Source organism: Pan paniscus, chromosome X, assembly GCF_029289425.2.
Source record: "Pan paniscus chromosome X, NHGRI_mPanPan1-v2.0_pri, whole genome shotgun sequence".
Taxonomy (NCBI): domain Eukaryota; kingdom Metazoa; phylum Chordata; class Mammalia; order Primates; family Hominidae; genus Pan; species Pan paniscus.
Genome location: NC_073272.2, coordinates 14,447,112 through 14,463,606, shown reverse-complemented (window position 1 = coordinate 14,463,606; position 16,495 = coordinate 14,447,112). Strand labels below are relative to the sequence as shown.

The window sequence follows — 16,495 nt, the reverse complement described above, 5'->3', positions numbered from 1 at the left end:
CATTGGAAATTGGGCTGGTATGCTCAGCATGACATATGGTCTGGGCTCTGATAGAATGTGCTACACTGGGGTTTCCATGAGGAGGTGTGTAGCCTCTCTCAGCTGTGTGGAACACAGTAAAATGTAGTTAGGAAGTTGGAGGCAGGAAAGCGGGTCCCTCAGCTCTTTGGACTAGAAGAAACCTAAAGGAATGTGAATTATGCTAGCTCATGGGACACCAGAACTGAGAGAATGACTTAGCTCAAGTCCCATTGAGTTGGGGTTGCATGAGGGGAAGTTGTAGAAACTCTTTTTTGTTTTTTGAGACAGAGTTTCACTCTTGTTGCCCAGGCTGGAGTGCAATGGTGCAATCTTGGCTCACTGTAACCTCTGCCTCCCAGGTTCAAGTGATTCTCCTGCCTCAGCCTCCCTAGTAGCTGGGATTACAGACATGTGCCACCACGCCCGGCTAATTTTGTATTTTTAGTAGAGACGGGGTTTCTCCATGTTGATCAGGCTGGTCTCAAACTCCCGACCTCAGGTGATCTGCCCGCCTCGGCCTCCCAAAGTGCTGGGATTACAGGCGTGAGCCACCACGCCCAGCCGTAGAAACTCTTTAAATACTCTCTGTCTCAGGTAAGATTGGCTTTGGAATTCTAGAATTGGAAACTGTAGAAAGCAGAGTCAAAGGAAAAAAGGAAGGAGCTGGCCAATGAAAGATCTATAATAAAAAAGGATAACAGTACAAGGAAAGAAGACGGTATATCGGAGCCAAACAAATAAAACCCATGAGTAACCCAGAAATTCCCCTTCTAAAATTCCATCCTGGGGAAATACTAACTACAGATTAAGACTTACACATAAAGATTTCCTTTTCGGAATTATTTATAATAGCAAAACAATAAAGATGATGTGAAAGGCCCAATGATGGGGGTTGGTTAAGGAAATCTTGGTTCAGTGTAATGTTTTGCAGCCATTTAAATGATGCTTATAAAGAGTTTTTGATGACATAGGAAATGTTTATGATATATTTAGTAAAAGAGGCAGAATAAAATTATATGTACAATATGATCTCAACTAAGGCATAGAAAAAAAGACTGGAAGGAAATAGGTCAAAATGTTTACACTGGTTGTCTCTGCGGGAAAAGTTTGCCAACACATTTTTCTGCATCTGTATTTCTTTCTATACTTCCACTTAGTACTTTTTTTCCCAAGAAAAACAGTAAAAATCGTGGTGGTGGGGAAAGCCTACCATAATACTTTTTTAAAAAAATGCAGCAACCTATTAAGAATTACTTCTTATCAAAGAATTTCAGGGATCCTAAGACTCTCACCCCATTCCCCCTTGACCTAGGTCTCATTGGAGATCAATTTCTGCAGTTGGGTCATGTTGGGGTACCCTGGGCACGTGTGGAATGTGGCCGGAAGGTATAAACATTGGCTCTCTACTGGACCTTATGCAGAAGAAATGCAACATTAAAAATGCTGTCCAGCAAGTTGCAAAAGAAATTGAAATGCTAATTTTTATTGTCTGTAATAAAAGTAGAACTTATGGACTTTCTTTTGGTCTGCTGGGTTATCCGTTTCTGTTTATCAATCTTGATTGCCGAGAAGATGTTTAACAAATAAATGAAACTCAATAAGTATTTTTTTTTTTTTTTTACAAAAAGCAACTTGCTTGTAGTAAAATCCAAACCCAAAAATATAAGTAAAAGATTGCAGTCTTGTTTTTTCCCATCTGCTCTCCTCTCCATGTCTGATATCCATTTAAGAAACTTTGGGGTTTTAATTCTTTAATTTCAACTTCCACACCTCGGAGGAGAGAAAAGCCATTTGGGATTTGAACAGTAAAGGGAAGACTTTAGGTGGGACAGTGGTTCTCAGCTGGGAGTAATTTTGCTCCCAAGGGACATTTGGTAATGTTTGGAGACATTTTGGTTTGTCACAACTTGGGGAGAGGATGCTACTGGCATCTAGTAGGTACAGGCCAGGGATGCTGCTAAACATCCTACAATGCACAGGACAGGTCCCCATAACAGAGAACTCTCCAGTTCAAATGTCAACAATACCAAGGTTGAAAAACCTTGAGGTAGCATTTATAATTTGGCCTGAGACTTGAAAGGTGAGAAGGATTTATTTAGTGAGGCCGAGGAGGTGGTGGGACTGGAGTCATTTCTAGAAGGAGAGTGGTCAAAGGAAAGTCAAAGATGAGAATTTATCTGCAGTGATTGGGCAAGGGGAAAGTGACTCTGGAGCAGAGGTACAGCTGTTGGCTATAAGAACCTGTGCCACTTCCTCCTAAATATTGTGGCTAAGTGTTGACTTTCAATGTAGCACAACGGCAAGAGCCATCGGAACTCCTAGAAAATTCCAGATTATCTGTTAAAAGGAAGTGCCATGATTCACTGATAGTAATCAATATTCAAATGAATAACAAGTCACATGGACTCCAGTGGCAAACAGCAAGTAAAGCCACAAGACACAACCATAAACTTACATGTAAAACTCTTCTTTCTTTTTCTAAGTTTACTGCATGAGGTAAAACAGTATCCCACATTGCAAACCAAACAAACAAACAAACAAAAAACAAAAAACAAAGGTCCTGCCTGATCTTGCATTTCTAATAGATTATAAAATGTAGAAAGAGAATTCAGGAATGACAATGCAAACGTGAAGTTCCATCAGGAATTTATAGTTGTTCAATCTCAATTTATAGTTGTTCGATGCTTATTATAGACATTTACATTGGCTTTACCCAAATGAATTTGTCCACTGCAAATAAATCAAGAAATGTGGATAGATGTGAAGTAAGTGAAAATGACAATTTGGTTAACCAAAACAATCTAAAAACAGCCCAGCTGTATTTTTTATAGAAGCACATGGAAGGAATCTCGGAATCAGACAGTTGGGGAGACCAAGGTTCTGAGCAGCTATGGTAGTCACTGCTGACTCGTTTGTTATACTGCTGTGAGCTAGATCTCAAGTCGTGGTTCTCTAACATCCTGGGGCCTCCTTAGTTTTCAAATCCCAATGTGTGTGTATGTGGGTAAGTTCTGTCAAAGAGACGGAGTTAACAGTAACAGTCAATATTAAACTGAGCTTTTAATATAAATATGCATAGTTACATCCTAGATGGCATAATTTGTTGTCTTGGTTAGTTCTATTTGTGGTCTTATCAGAATCCTGATCCTTATTATTTCCTGTCTAAAATGCCTAGCCCACAGAGCTTAGGGGAAAAATTCTGGGACAGGGGAAATGAAGAGTTTGGTCAGAAGATGGAGATCAGCAAATACCAGAGCACTTTAATTGATATAGAAATGCTCCAACTCTATGGGGAAGAAAATAGGAGCTTATGCAGGCTGGAATCGCTGCCACTCCGTACGAAGGCCAGTCTGACAGGAACCATTTTGGGAAAAATCTAAAGGAATTTGCCTCGGTAATTTTTAGTTCAACTGACAACGTATGAAATTTGCAAGCAGTGGCAAGTCTATACACATAGAAAGGAAATTAGCGGTTGCCTAGGACTGAGTGTGGGAACAGGGATTAATTGTAAATGGGAACAGGGATCTTATTGGGGGGATGGAAATGTTCTCAAACTGGATGGGGTGATCGTTGCATACCTCAGTGGATTTTATGAAGACCATAGAACTGTACACTGAAAATGGATGAATTTTATGGTATGCAGATTATACCATGATAAAGTCGTTTTTTTTAAAAAAAAATCACAAGAACTGTCCAGTTTTTAAATCACTTTCCACCCTCCTAACCATGATATCGAATTCTGACACCATATGTCATATAACATCTACTCTTAAAGGAGGCTTTGCTAAAATATCCAGTTCTCTGCCAAATAGATGGGGATAAGAATAACAATCATGCATCGACCTCCTACAATTAGATAGTCTCATGAGATTTGTGTTTCTTAAGCTGGAAAGCATAAGAAGGTCTTGAATTTAGTGTCATTTACAAATGTGACCATTGCATAGGACTGGAACAGCTGGTTGTCTTTCAAGAACTTTAGAAAATGTATTACTCCCTTTTCTCTTCAATGAATGACTTTGCTAACATGGAGTATAAATTACAAAAATAGTCAAGATTTTTGAACCCATATTGTGAGTGCATGTTATTTTTCTCTGCTGTTATTCATCATTATGGTTTTACTGGAGTGGGCAGAAGAAACAAGAAGCCTGAGAACATTAAGTGGCACTTTTATTCACAGAACACTTACAGGGTAAGGCTGAATGACAGTGAGGAGTATCGATTCTTTGCAGCTTCTGTAAGAGAGAAAAACAAACATATTTATGATATGCACTGAGCCCGGACTCTAACTAGTAAGAGTTTTCTTTCAAAACAAAATGTGTGATGCGTTAGTGAATGCTCCCTGGACTCCCAGGATAGAGTAAACCAAATAGCTCAGATGTAGGCTTTCAGACCACACAAAAGCCAAAATGAAGCGTTTCCTGAGTTTAACAAACTGCCCAATTGAAAGCTTCCTAGTAAGTTTACATTGGGCAATATTATCTGTGCTGTCAAACAGCAGGACCTTAAAATAAAACCCAGGAAGGGAAGAACAGTTTTAGAAGCATCACCCAAATCTCTATATTTTTTGCTGCTCTCAGAATTGATTCTCCCCTTCTGATTTTCCTTTAGCCTATTTTTCTTTGCTGCTTAAAAATTTCTCTGTAGTTTTCTGTCAGGGGAAGAGATTTTTAAAAATTCTGTCAGTTCATGGAACGTCATTACCTCTCAGGATCAGCATCCAGAGACAGAAATGTTATTGTAGGTTTCTTATGAAAAAAATAGCATCCCAGCAAACATCGGTTCCCATACTGTGTGGCTTAGTAAGTCCCTGGTCACAATGCTAGGACCCTGGGCTGATAAATATTTCAGACAGGCACCGGTTGGGAAATATTACTCACAATAGGCCGCACTTCATGGCTAAAAGCAGAACAATGTGATATAATGGTTTATCTAATTCCCTCCAAGTAACTCAAACCCTTGAGGAAAAATCATATTATGGATTATAATAGTTTTTCTTTCTTCCCTTCTTTGTTCCTTTTTAAATCATGACTAGGAGAAAGGTCAGTTGCCATTTTGTTGAAGAAGAGCTGATTTTTTCTACTTTAGGTTGTAATTAATTACCTGCTTTTCTGATTTATTGCCCACATAAGTAAGGGGAAGGAGATCTTTTGCAAGACTGTTCCCTGGAAGAAGTCACTGCAAATCACACTTCTAGCACTAACTGATTTGTGGCTCGGCCCACTCACTCTGGCTGGGCTGGACCATGTAGTTGGGAGTGGGGTAGGGGAAGAGAGGAATCAAGAGCGCAGGGAAAGGAGTAATAGAACTAAAACTCCAGGAAGACTCTGAACACTTAGGATGATGGTGCTGGTGGGGGCAGGAAGGTAGCACAGTGCTGATGGTGGCCCGTCTGCTCCCACAAGTTCCCAGTCACCAAGGCTGGCAGGGAGCCTAATGACTGCAGTGGACAGAGCAACAGTGCAATCAAATGAGAATTCAGTGCATAAGATGAAGGATCTGCATTGCTGGTGGGAATATACACACGTGTAGCAGTTTGGGGAAGCAATCTAGCTTCAATAGGTCGACTTCAGTGTCACAAACACCATGACCAAGCCAGTCAACTCTGGTTTTATATCCCCAAAAAAATTCTGCTGCTAGCCTTTAAGGGGAGGTGGATGAGGATGTTACTTGCAGCAGAATGCATGGAGGTGAAGTGTCAGAGGCAAACTGGGTGTCCAGCTCCAGGATAACAGATATGAGACAAATATGTGGAAAGCAACACAAACAGAAACAAAGCACTGTTTCTTAGTTTTTGTTCAAGTTTTCCTCATTCACAGGCAACAAGAAACGTTTATCAGATAAGAAATGCTCTATAACCCCATTGACCAAAGAATGTGTGAGTGTGGTAGCCATGTTAGTGGAACTATCTGCCCTGCCTGGCTTGTCCTGTCTGAGTCTGATCCCAGAGTCCTCAGGAGCAAGCAATGGGCCCTGGGAACTCATTCTCTGCACCCAGCTCATTGGACCTGAATGTTGGAATGAGTCAATCAGATATCCTCTCTCCAGAATCAGAACTTAGAGACACAGAGACTAAGAGAGTTGGGAGCCAAGTCACATTCACGACTGAGCACCAGAGTAAACATTACAGATGCCAGTAATCCCCTGAACAGTCCTGGTTTCCACCATTCCTGAGGGCTGGTTGTTCACCATTTTGTTAGAAATAAAATCATTCACATGAATGATCTCAGCAGGATATCGATCATCATTCTGAGAAAGAGCTTTTACTTTTGTTTTCTCTCATCTTAAGTACATAATCATCATCTGCCAGAGAAGAAGAATTAACTCCATAGCACCACAGATCCCTTAGGACTCCTAATCCAAACCTAGGTGGAAAAAAAGATGGAAGCCATATGTGTTCATATGTTACAGGGTGCTAAGATGAACTGAGACAGAATCAGCTGAGGCCCCATGCCAATACATGCCAATCATTCCCACATGCCAAAGAAGGGTGCCACAAGATTTTCAAAGGTGTTGAAAACCAGAGTTTGGAACCCTTACCCCTTACTCATCTTGGGATCTGACTCATATCTTCATTACAAACTGAAAAAAAAGGCAACAGGAAGAGGCTGTCAGAAGCAGCACATGCTCAAAGAGCAGAGGCTACATTTGTGCAGTTACTACCCTTACACTGAGGCAGGCCCAAAGTATGAGACTCTTGGAAGATGCAGTAGAAACATTGGCCTGGGACCTCCTGATCAACTGAGCTACTTTGAGGGATGAGAGGGCCTTCGCAGAAATATACAGAATCCAAGGAGCATTGAGCATAGCCCACCCTTGGTTTCTGCCTGACACAAGCGGGCTGCAATAGGAGTAACTCAACAAAGAAATCTTCCAGGAATCCATGAAAGCAAACACAAGGAAAGAGTCCACCAACATCACCTTCCACGGACAGAAGAAAGTAATGCTGGATTACATTGGTGCCAATCAAGTAAGAACTTTCTTGCCTTTTACCTCACCATCTTGGCCTCATTTCAGTCTGGAAGGAGCTGAATGCTGGGGCAGTAGAGAAAACATTGACAATGCCCCTTAACCCACTGCAGGCTTCCTAGGCCTGAACTAGGCAAAAGGGAGGAATTTTGTGGAGTTGGAAGTTTTGACTATTACATGACAATCAAGTGTTAATTGTGATTACAAGTGTACAAGTGACTGGAAAACTTTCTGAACCTGTTCAATATGTTTATGGGAACTACCTGAGATTTTGTTGAGGGCTTGGAGGAACTGGCCCTGGGGAGCTGTTATAAGTGGACAATGCGGGGAAAGAACATAGTTGCCTTATGATTGCACCCTCCAAGACCTGCGTGCTCTACTTATTCCCAACTTCTATTTATTTATTTATTTATTTTTTATTATACTTTAAGTTCTGGGGTACATGTGCAGAACATGCAGGTTTGTTACATAGGTATACACGTACCATGGTGGTTTGCTGCAGCCATCAATCTGTCATTTACATTAGGTATTTCTCCTAATGCTATCCCTCCCCTAGCCCCCCACCACCCAACAGGCCCTGGTGTGTGATGTTCCCCTCCCTGTGTCCATGTGTTCTCATTATTCAACTCCCACTTATGAGTGATAACATGCGGTATTTGGTTTTCTGTTCCTGCGTTAGTTTGCTGAGAATGATGGTTTCCAGCTTCATCCATGTCCCTGCAAAGGACATGAACTCATCCTTTTCTATGGCTGCATAGTATTCCATGGTGTATATGTGCCACATTTTCTTTATCCAGTCTATCATTGATGGGCATTTGGGTTGGTTCCAAGTCTTTGGTATTGTGAATGGTGCCACAATAAACATACGTGTGCATGTGTCTTTATAGTAGAATGATTTATAATCCTTTGGGTATATACTCAGTAATGGGATTGCTGGGTCAAATGGTATTTCTAGTTCCGACCCTTGAGGAATCACCACACTGTCTTCCACAATGGTTGAACTAATTTACACTCCCACCAACAGTGTAAAAGCATTCCTATTTCTCCACATCCTCTCCAGCATTTGTTGTTTCCTGACTTTTTAATGATCACCATTCTAACTGGTATGAGATGGTATCCCATTGTGGTTTTGATTTGCATTTCTCTAATGACCAGTGATGATGAGCTTTTGTCACGTTTGTTGGCCGCATAAATATCTTCTTTTGAGAAGTGTTTGTTCATATCCTTCGCCCACTTTTTGATGGAGTTGTTTGTTTTTTTCTTGTAAATCTGTTTAAGTTCCTTGTAGATTCTGGATATTAGCCTTTGTCAGGTGAATAGATTGCAAGAATTTTCTCTCATTCTGTAGGTTGCCTGTTCACTCTGATGGTAGTTTCTTTTGCTGTGCAGAAGCTCTTTAGTTTAATCAGATCCCATTTGTCAATTTTGGCTTTCGTAGCCATTGCTTTTGGTGTTTTAGTCATGAAGTCTTTCCCCATTCCAATGTCCAGAATGGTATTGCCTAGGTTTTCTTCTAGGGTTTTTATGGTTTTAGGTCTTACGTTTAAGTCTTTAATCCATCTTGAGTTCATTTTTGTATAAGGTGGAAGGGATCCAGTTTGAGCTTTCTGCATATGGCTAGCCAGTTTTCCCAACACCATTTATTAAATAGGGAACCCTTTCCCCATTGCTTGTTTTTGTCAGGTTTGTTAAAGATCAGATGGTTGTAGATGTGTGGTGTTATTTCTGAGGCCTCTGTTCTGTTGCATTGGTCTATATATCCATTTTGGTACCAGTACCATGCTGTTTTTATTACTCTAGCCTTGTAGTATAGTTTGAAGTCAGTTAGCATGATGAACTGGTTTGATTAGATCATATTATTTGAGTCCAAACACCCTTTGACTAAGACAGGGAGGCTTAGAATCTTGAGATGAAACAATAAAACAGTAAACAAGAGAATGAGGGATAATTGTCAGACAAAAAACTGTAAGGTGGTAGGTTGGGTGGGAGAATGAATAGGCCCGTAAGGCTGTGGGACAAATGCTAATTTTCTCTAGAGCAATGCTCAGTGGCACTGAATTTATTTGTTCACTCTGGAAAGGGAAGCTGATATGCACCGCTTCAGTGCAGTAGCTGTTAGGAGCAGGCAAGGCCCTGGAGAAGGACTCTTGTTAGTCATCCTTGATGCTAATAAGCATAGACCCTGTATTAGATTCCTATGGCTGCTATAACAAATTACCACAAACTTAGTGGCTTAAACATGATGCAAATGTACTATCTTATATTTCTGGAAGTCAGAAGTCTCTAATGAGTTTTGCTGGGCTAAAATCAAGGTGTCAGCTGGGCTGCACTCATTCTAAAGACTTTTCAACTTCTAGAGGCTGGCTGCCTGTATACCTTGGCTCATGGTCCCTTCCTTCATCTTCAAAACCAGCAGTATCATCTTCAAATCTTTCCCTGACTTTCACTTCCTCTTTAACTTAAAAGGACTAGAGATTATATTGGGTCCACCTGGATAATCAAAGATAATCATCTCATCTCTGACTTAATCATATCTGCAAAGAAAGTCACGGACTCTGGAAATTAGTATGAGGACATTTTTCAGGCGATCATTATTCTGCTGACCATAGACATTAGCTTTATCAGTTACCTAGTGTTGCATAACAAATTCCCACAAAGCTAGTTGCTTAAAACAATACCCACTTATTATCTCACAGTTCATGTGAGTTAGAAATATAAGCATGGCTTAGCTTGGTCATCTTTTTCATGTTCTCTCTTGAGGCTGCAATGTTTTGGCCAGGGCTGGGGTCCCATATGGGAGCTCGTTTGGGAAGGATTCACTTCCAAACTCACTTCAGTGATTTTTGGCATGATGAAAATCCTCTTTAGGCTGTTGGACCAAGGGCCTCAGTTCCTTGTGGGTAGTTGGCTTGAGGCCACTCTCAGTTCCTTGCCATGTGGATCTCCCCATCTCACCAACGTGGCAACTTGCTTCATCAGAGCCAGCAAGGGAGGGAGTCTGCTGACATGATGAAAGCTACAATCTCATGTAACATAATGATGGATGGACATCCCGTCACCTTTACCACACTTTATTGGTTAGAAAGCAAGTCACAGGCCCCACCCAAACTAAAAGGGAAGGAAATACACAGATCTAAGAATACAAGTGGAGAGATCATTGGGGTCCATCTTACATTTTGCCTGCCACATGCATAAAGAGACTTCTAGCCTAGTAATCCATATGTATCTTAAAAGTAGTTTCAGGCCGGATGCAGTTGCTCATGCCTGTAATCCCAGCACTTTGGGAGGCCGAGGCGGGTGGATCACCTGAGGTCAGGAGTTTGAGACCAGCCTGGCCAACATAGTGAAACCCTGTCTGTACTAATAATACAAAAATTAGCCGGGCATGGTGGCACATGCTTGTAATCCCAGCTACTCTGGAGGCTGAAGCAAGGGAATTGCTTGAACCCAGGAGGTGGAGGTTGCAGTGAGCCAAGATCGCACCACTGCACTCCAGCCTCGGTGACAAGAGTGAAACTCTGGCTCAAAAAAAAAAAAAAAAAAAGTAGTTTCCATTCATGACTTAACCTCATGCAGAATTTCTTCTTTCAAGAAATTCTGGAAGAAGGACTGCTCAGCACACTTTATTAATTTGAAAATGGGAACTATTTTCAAAATATGTTGATTATATTTAAAGTCTTTACAGCTATAGTAATGCTTTGTAAATTATCTGACACATAATCTAGATTGACTTTAATTTTACTATTTAATGAATAAATGAAGTTGTCTGAATTGAAATAAAATATTCCAATATGTTATTTATCACCAGGACTAGGGACATGCTTTTCTTCTCTTTTTTTCTCGTCTATAATTATGTAATTATAACCTGCCAAACAAGAAAAATTAACTCTATAATGTTTTGGATCCCTTAAAATTCCTAACCCAACGATCCTAGGAGGAAAAACAAAACAAAACAATGATCTACACCATTTAAAACAATGATCTACACCATTTAAAAATAGCCTCAACAGAATGATTAGAATCAGGAATAGAAGATGACACTTTTAAGCCATCAAATTAACTTCTTTCTGGGATGGCCTAAAACAGCTAGAGACCATTAAGAATCCAGTTATAACTACATTTAGATAAGTATTATTTCATATTAAATTCCACATAAATTTTCTACTTTTGAAGAGTAATTTCAAATTGCTGTGACAATATTTTTTAAATGGTTGAGTTTGTTAAAAACGTCATTTTCATCCCTGAATCACAGTGCTCATCTCTGCAGGGGAATATAGTCTATCCTACCCTAAACCACTCCTGTCAAACTTGCCTTCAATTCCTCTCTCTTCATTTCTTTGACAAAGGTTTATTCTTATCCTTTTTTGATGCAGAGTCCCTTGAAACATGTTTGGGACACCAGCATCAATGGTTTTAGACCATGCTTTGGCATTATATACCATTTTATGATTTCATTGGATGTCATTTGATGCAGAAAGCAAAGCTATGTGAGGAAGAAGCCCAGCTTCCAATGAGGTAGAGTTTCCAGTATTACAATCCCTCTAAACAATGAAGCTAAGGCTGGTGTTCTCTGTTTTTTAGAGCAGCATAGTTTGACATCTTTCTTTAAATGCCTTTCTCATTTTATATTTATACCATTAAAAAAATTATAATATATAATCATATTGGCATATGCTAGTGTATATTTTCTTTCTAGACCAACTTAAATAGATCTCTTGATGAACCCAGACACTGATACTAATTTAACAGTCATCATGGGAATCAAGATTTGCTCAGACATTGGGAAAACCAAACAAAATAAAACTCAAATAACAAAGATATACAGGAAGATATTTCATGTCAGAATTCGAGAATCTTGCTTTAGAAACATTAAGTCTAAACAAGTTAACTGTACAATTTTAAATTTCAAAAATGGAAGTAAATAATCAATCTGTGAAGGGTGAAATGTTAGGCTTTTAAAAGGAAAACAGAGGTAATTTAGGATTACATATGAAAGCATTTTATAAACAGTGAAATAACATTCTAATGTAACTTCTTGAAAGATGGATGTGCAGTATTTTTATTTAGAAAGAAAGGCGATAAAGTGCAGTGAAACAGTGTTGAACTCTCACTTCATAGTGTTGAACTCTCACTTCATGGGTATACACATGCACACATAGGATTCTTTATTCTTCCTGTACTTCAGCGTTCTTCAAAGAAATTAGAAAACAATTCTTAGTTATTTCTTGTCTTCTGCTAGCTTTTGAATTTGTTTGCTCTTGCTTCTCTAGTTCTTTTAATTGTGATGTTAGGGTGTCAATTTTAGATCTTTCCTGCTTTCTCCTGTGGGCATTTAGTGCTATAAATTTCCCTCTAAACACTGCTTTAGCTGTGTCTCAGAGATTCTGGTAAGTTGTGTCTTGTGTCTTTGTTCTCATTGGTTTTAAAGAACTTGTTTCTGCCTTAATTTTGTTATTTTCCCAGTAGTCATTCAGGAGCAGGTTGTTCAGTTTCCATGTAGTTGTGTGGTTTTGAGTGAGTTTCTTAATCCTGAGTTCTAATTTGATTGCACTGTGGTCTGAGAGACTGTTTGTAATGATTTCTGTTCTTTTGCATTTGCTGAGGAGTGTTTTACTTCCAATTAAGTGGTCAATTTTAGAATAAGTGCTATGTGGTACTAAGAAGGATGTATATTCTGTTGATTTGGGGTGGAGGTTTCTGTAGATGTGTATTAGGTCCACTTGGTCCAGAGCTGAGTTCAAGTCCTGAATATCCTTGTTAATTTTCTGTCTCATTGATCTGTCTACTACTGACAGTGGGGTGTTAAAGTCTCCCACTATTATTGTGTGGGAGTCTAAGTCTCTTTGTAGGTCTCTAAGAACCTGCTTCATGAATCTGGGTGCTCCTGTATTGGGTGCATATATATTTAGGATAGTTAGCTCTTCTTGTTGCATTGATCCCTTTACCATTATGTAATACTCTTCTTTGTCTTTTTTGATCTTTGTTGGTTTAAAGTCTATTTTTATCAGAACTAGAATTGCAACCCCTGCTTTTTTTTTTGCTTTCCATTTGCTTGGTAAATATTCCTCCATCCCTTTATTTTGAGCCTATGTGTGTCTTTACACATGAGATGGGTCTCCTGAATACAGCACACCGATGGGTCTTGACTCTTTATCCAATTCGCCAGTCTGTGTCTTTTAATTGGGGCATTTAGCCCATTTACATTTAAAGTTAATATTGTTATTTGTGAATTTGATCCTGTCATTATGATGCTAGCTGGTTATTTTGCCCATTAGTTGATGCAGTTTCTTCATGGTGTCAATGGCCTTTACAATTTGGTATGTTTTGCAGTAGCTGGTATCAGTTTTTCCTATCCATATTTAGTGCTTACTTCAGGAGCTCTTGTAAGGCAGGCCTGGTGGTGACAAAATCTCTCAGCATTTGCTTTTCTGTAGAGGATTTTATTTCTCCTTCGCTTATGAAGCTTAGTGTGGCTGGATATGAAATTCTGGGTTGAAAATACTTTTTTTTAAGAATGTTGAATATTGGCCCCCACTCTTTTCTGGCTTGTAGGGTTTCAGAGCAGAACTGAAGGAGATAGAGACATGAAAAACCCTTCACAAACCAATGAATCCAGGAGCTAGCTTTTTTGACAGAGTCTTGCTCTGTCGCCCAGGCTGGAGTGCAGTGGCACGATCTTGGTTCACATTTTTTTTTTTGAGACAGAGTCTCGCTCTGTTGCCCAGTCTGGAGTGCAGTTGTGCAATCTTGGCTCACTGCAAGCTCTGCCTCCCGGGTTCATGCCATTCTCCTGCCTCAGCCTCCCAAGTAGCTGGGACTACAGGTGCCCACCACCATGCCCGGCTAATTTTTTTTGTATTTTTAGTAGAGATGGGGTTTCTTTGTGTTAGCCAGGATGGTCTCAATCTCCTAACCTTGTGATCCACCTGCTACGGCCTCCCAAAGTGCTGGGATTACAGGCGTGAGCCACTGCACCCAGCACGTTTTTTTTTTTCTTTTTTAAAGATTAACAAAATAGATAGACTGCTGGCCAGACTAATAAAGAAGAAAAGAGAGAAGAATCAAATAGACACAATAAAAAATTATAAAGGGGATATCACCACTGATCCCAGAGTAATATAAACTACCATCAGAGAATACTATAAACACCTCTATGCAAATAAACTAGAAAATCTAGAAGAAATGGATAAATTCCTGGACACATACACCCTCCCAAGACTAAACCAGGAAGATGTCGAATCTCTGAATAGACCAATAACAAGTTCTGAAATTGAGGCAGTAATTAGTAGCCTACCAACCAAAAAAAGCCCAGGACTAGACATATTCACAGCCAAATTCTATCAGAGTTAACAAAGAGGAGCTGGTACCATTCCTTCTGAAACTATTCCAAACAATAGAAAAAGAGAGACTCCTCCCTAACTCATTTTATGAGGCCAGCATCATCCTGATACCAAAACCTGGAAGAGACACAACAAAAGAAGAGAATTTCAGGCCAATATCCCTGATGAACATCAATGTGAAAATCCTCAGTAAAATACTAGCAAACCGAATCCAGCAGCACATCAAAAAGCTTATCCACCATGATCAAGTCAGCTTCATCCCTGGGATGCAAGGCTGGTCCAACGTATGCAAATCAATAAATGTAATCCATCATATAAACATAGCCAATGACAAAAACCACATGATTATCTCAATACGTGCAGAAAAGGCCTTCAATAAAACTCAACACCTCTTCATGCTAAAAACTCTCAATAAACTAGGTATTGATGGAATGTATCTCAAAATAATAAGAGCTATTTATGAAAAAACCACAGCCAGTATCATACTGAATGGGCAAAAGCTGAAGCATTCCCTTCAAAAACCGGCACAAGACAAGGATGTCCTTTCTCACCACTGCTATTCAACATAGTGTTGGAAGTTCTGGGCCAGGGCAATCAGGCAAGAGAAAGAAATAACGGGTATTCAAATAGGAAGAGAGGAAGTCAAATTGTCTCTGATTGCAGATGACATAATTGTATATTTAGAAAACTCCATTGTCTCAGCCCAAAAGCTTCTTAGGCTGAAAAGCAACTTCAGCAAAGTCTCAGGAAACAAAATCAATGTGCAAAAATCACAAGCATTCCTATACACCAATAATAGACAAACAGAGAGCCAAATCATGAGTGAACTCCCATTCACAATTGCTACAAAGAGAATAAAATACCTAGGAATACAACTTACAAGGGATGTGAAGGACCTCTTCAAGGAGAACTACAAACCACTGCTCAAGGAAATAAGAGAGGACACAAACAAATGGAAAAACATTCCATGCTCATGGATAGGAAGAGTCAATGCCATGAAAATGGCCATACTGTCAAAAGTAATTTATAGATTCCATGCTATCTCCATCAGGTTACCATTGACTTTCTTCACAGAATTAGAACAAACTACTTTAAATTTCATATGGAACCAAAAAAGAGCCCATATAGCCAAGACAATCCTAAGCAAAAAGAGCAAAGCTGGAGGCGTCATGCTACCTGACTTCAAACTATACTACAAGGCTACAGTAACCAGAACAGCAAAACAGCATGGTACTGGTACCAAAACGGATATATAGACCAATGGAACAGAACAGATGCTTCATAAATAGTGCCACACATCTACAACCATCTGATCTCTGACAAACCGGACAAAAACAAGCAATGGGGAAAGGATTCCCTATTTAATACATGGTGTTGGGAAAATTGGCTAGCCATATGCAGAAAACTGAAACTACACCCCTTCCTTACACCTTATACAAAAATTAACTCAAGATGCATTAAAGACTTAAATGTTAGACCTAAAACCATAAAAACCCTAGAGGCAAACCAGGCACCATTCAGGACATAGGCATGGGGAAAGACTTCATGACTAAAACACAAAAAGCAATGGCAACAGAAGCCAAAATTGACAAATGGGATTAAACTAAAGAGCTTCTGCACAGCAAAAGAAACTATCATCAGAGTGAACAGGCAACCTACATAGTGGAAGAAAATTCTTGCAATCTATGCATCTGACAAAGCGCTAATATCCAGAATCTACAAGGAACTTAAACAGATTTACAAGACAAAACCAAAAAACCCTATCAAAAAATGGGTGAAGGATATGAACAGAAACTTCTCAAAAGAAGACATTTATGCCACAAACAAACATATGAAAAAAAGTTTATCATCACTGGTCATTAGAGAAATGCAAATTAAAACCACAATGAGATGCCATCTCACACCAGTTAAAATGGCGATCATTAAAGAGTCAGGAAATAACATGCTGGAGAGGATGTGGAGAAATAGGCATGCTTTTACACTGTTGGTGGGAGTGTAAATTAGTTCAACCATTGTGGAAGACAGTGTGGCAATTCCTCAAGGATATAGAACCAGAAATACCATTTGACCCAGCCATCCCATTACTGGGTGTATACCCAAAGGATTATAAATCATTCTACTATAAAGACACATCCACACATATGTTTATTGCAGCACTGTTCACAATA

The 16,495-nt window shown here is 39.6% G+C and overlaps 1 protein-coding gene across 6 annotated transcripts in view; it reads right to left on the bottom strand.

Annotated features, from left to right (window-relative positions):
- The window catches only part of FRMPD4 (FERM and PDZ domain containing 4), a 582,613-nt gene that overhangs the window by 45,331 nt on the left and 520,787 nt on the right, over window positions 1–16,495 (bottom strand). For all 6 annotated transcript variants that reach the window (XM_057301098.2, XM_057301097.2, XM_034950556.4 and 3 more), the window contains one exon: window positions 4,208–4,253. In XM_057301098.2, the coding sequence (XP_057157081.1) occupies window positions 4,208–4,253 (46 nt within the window). The remainder of the gene's footprint in view (window positions 1–4,207; window positions 4,254–16,495) is intronic.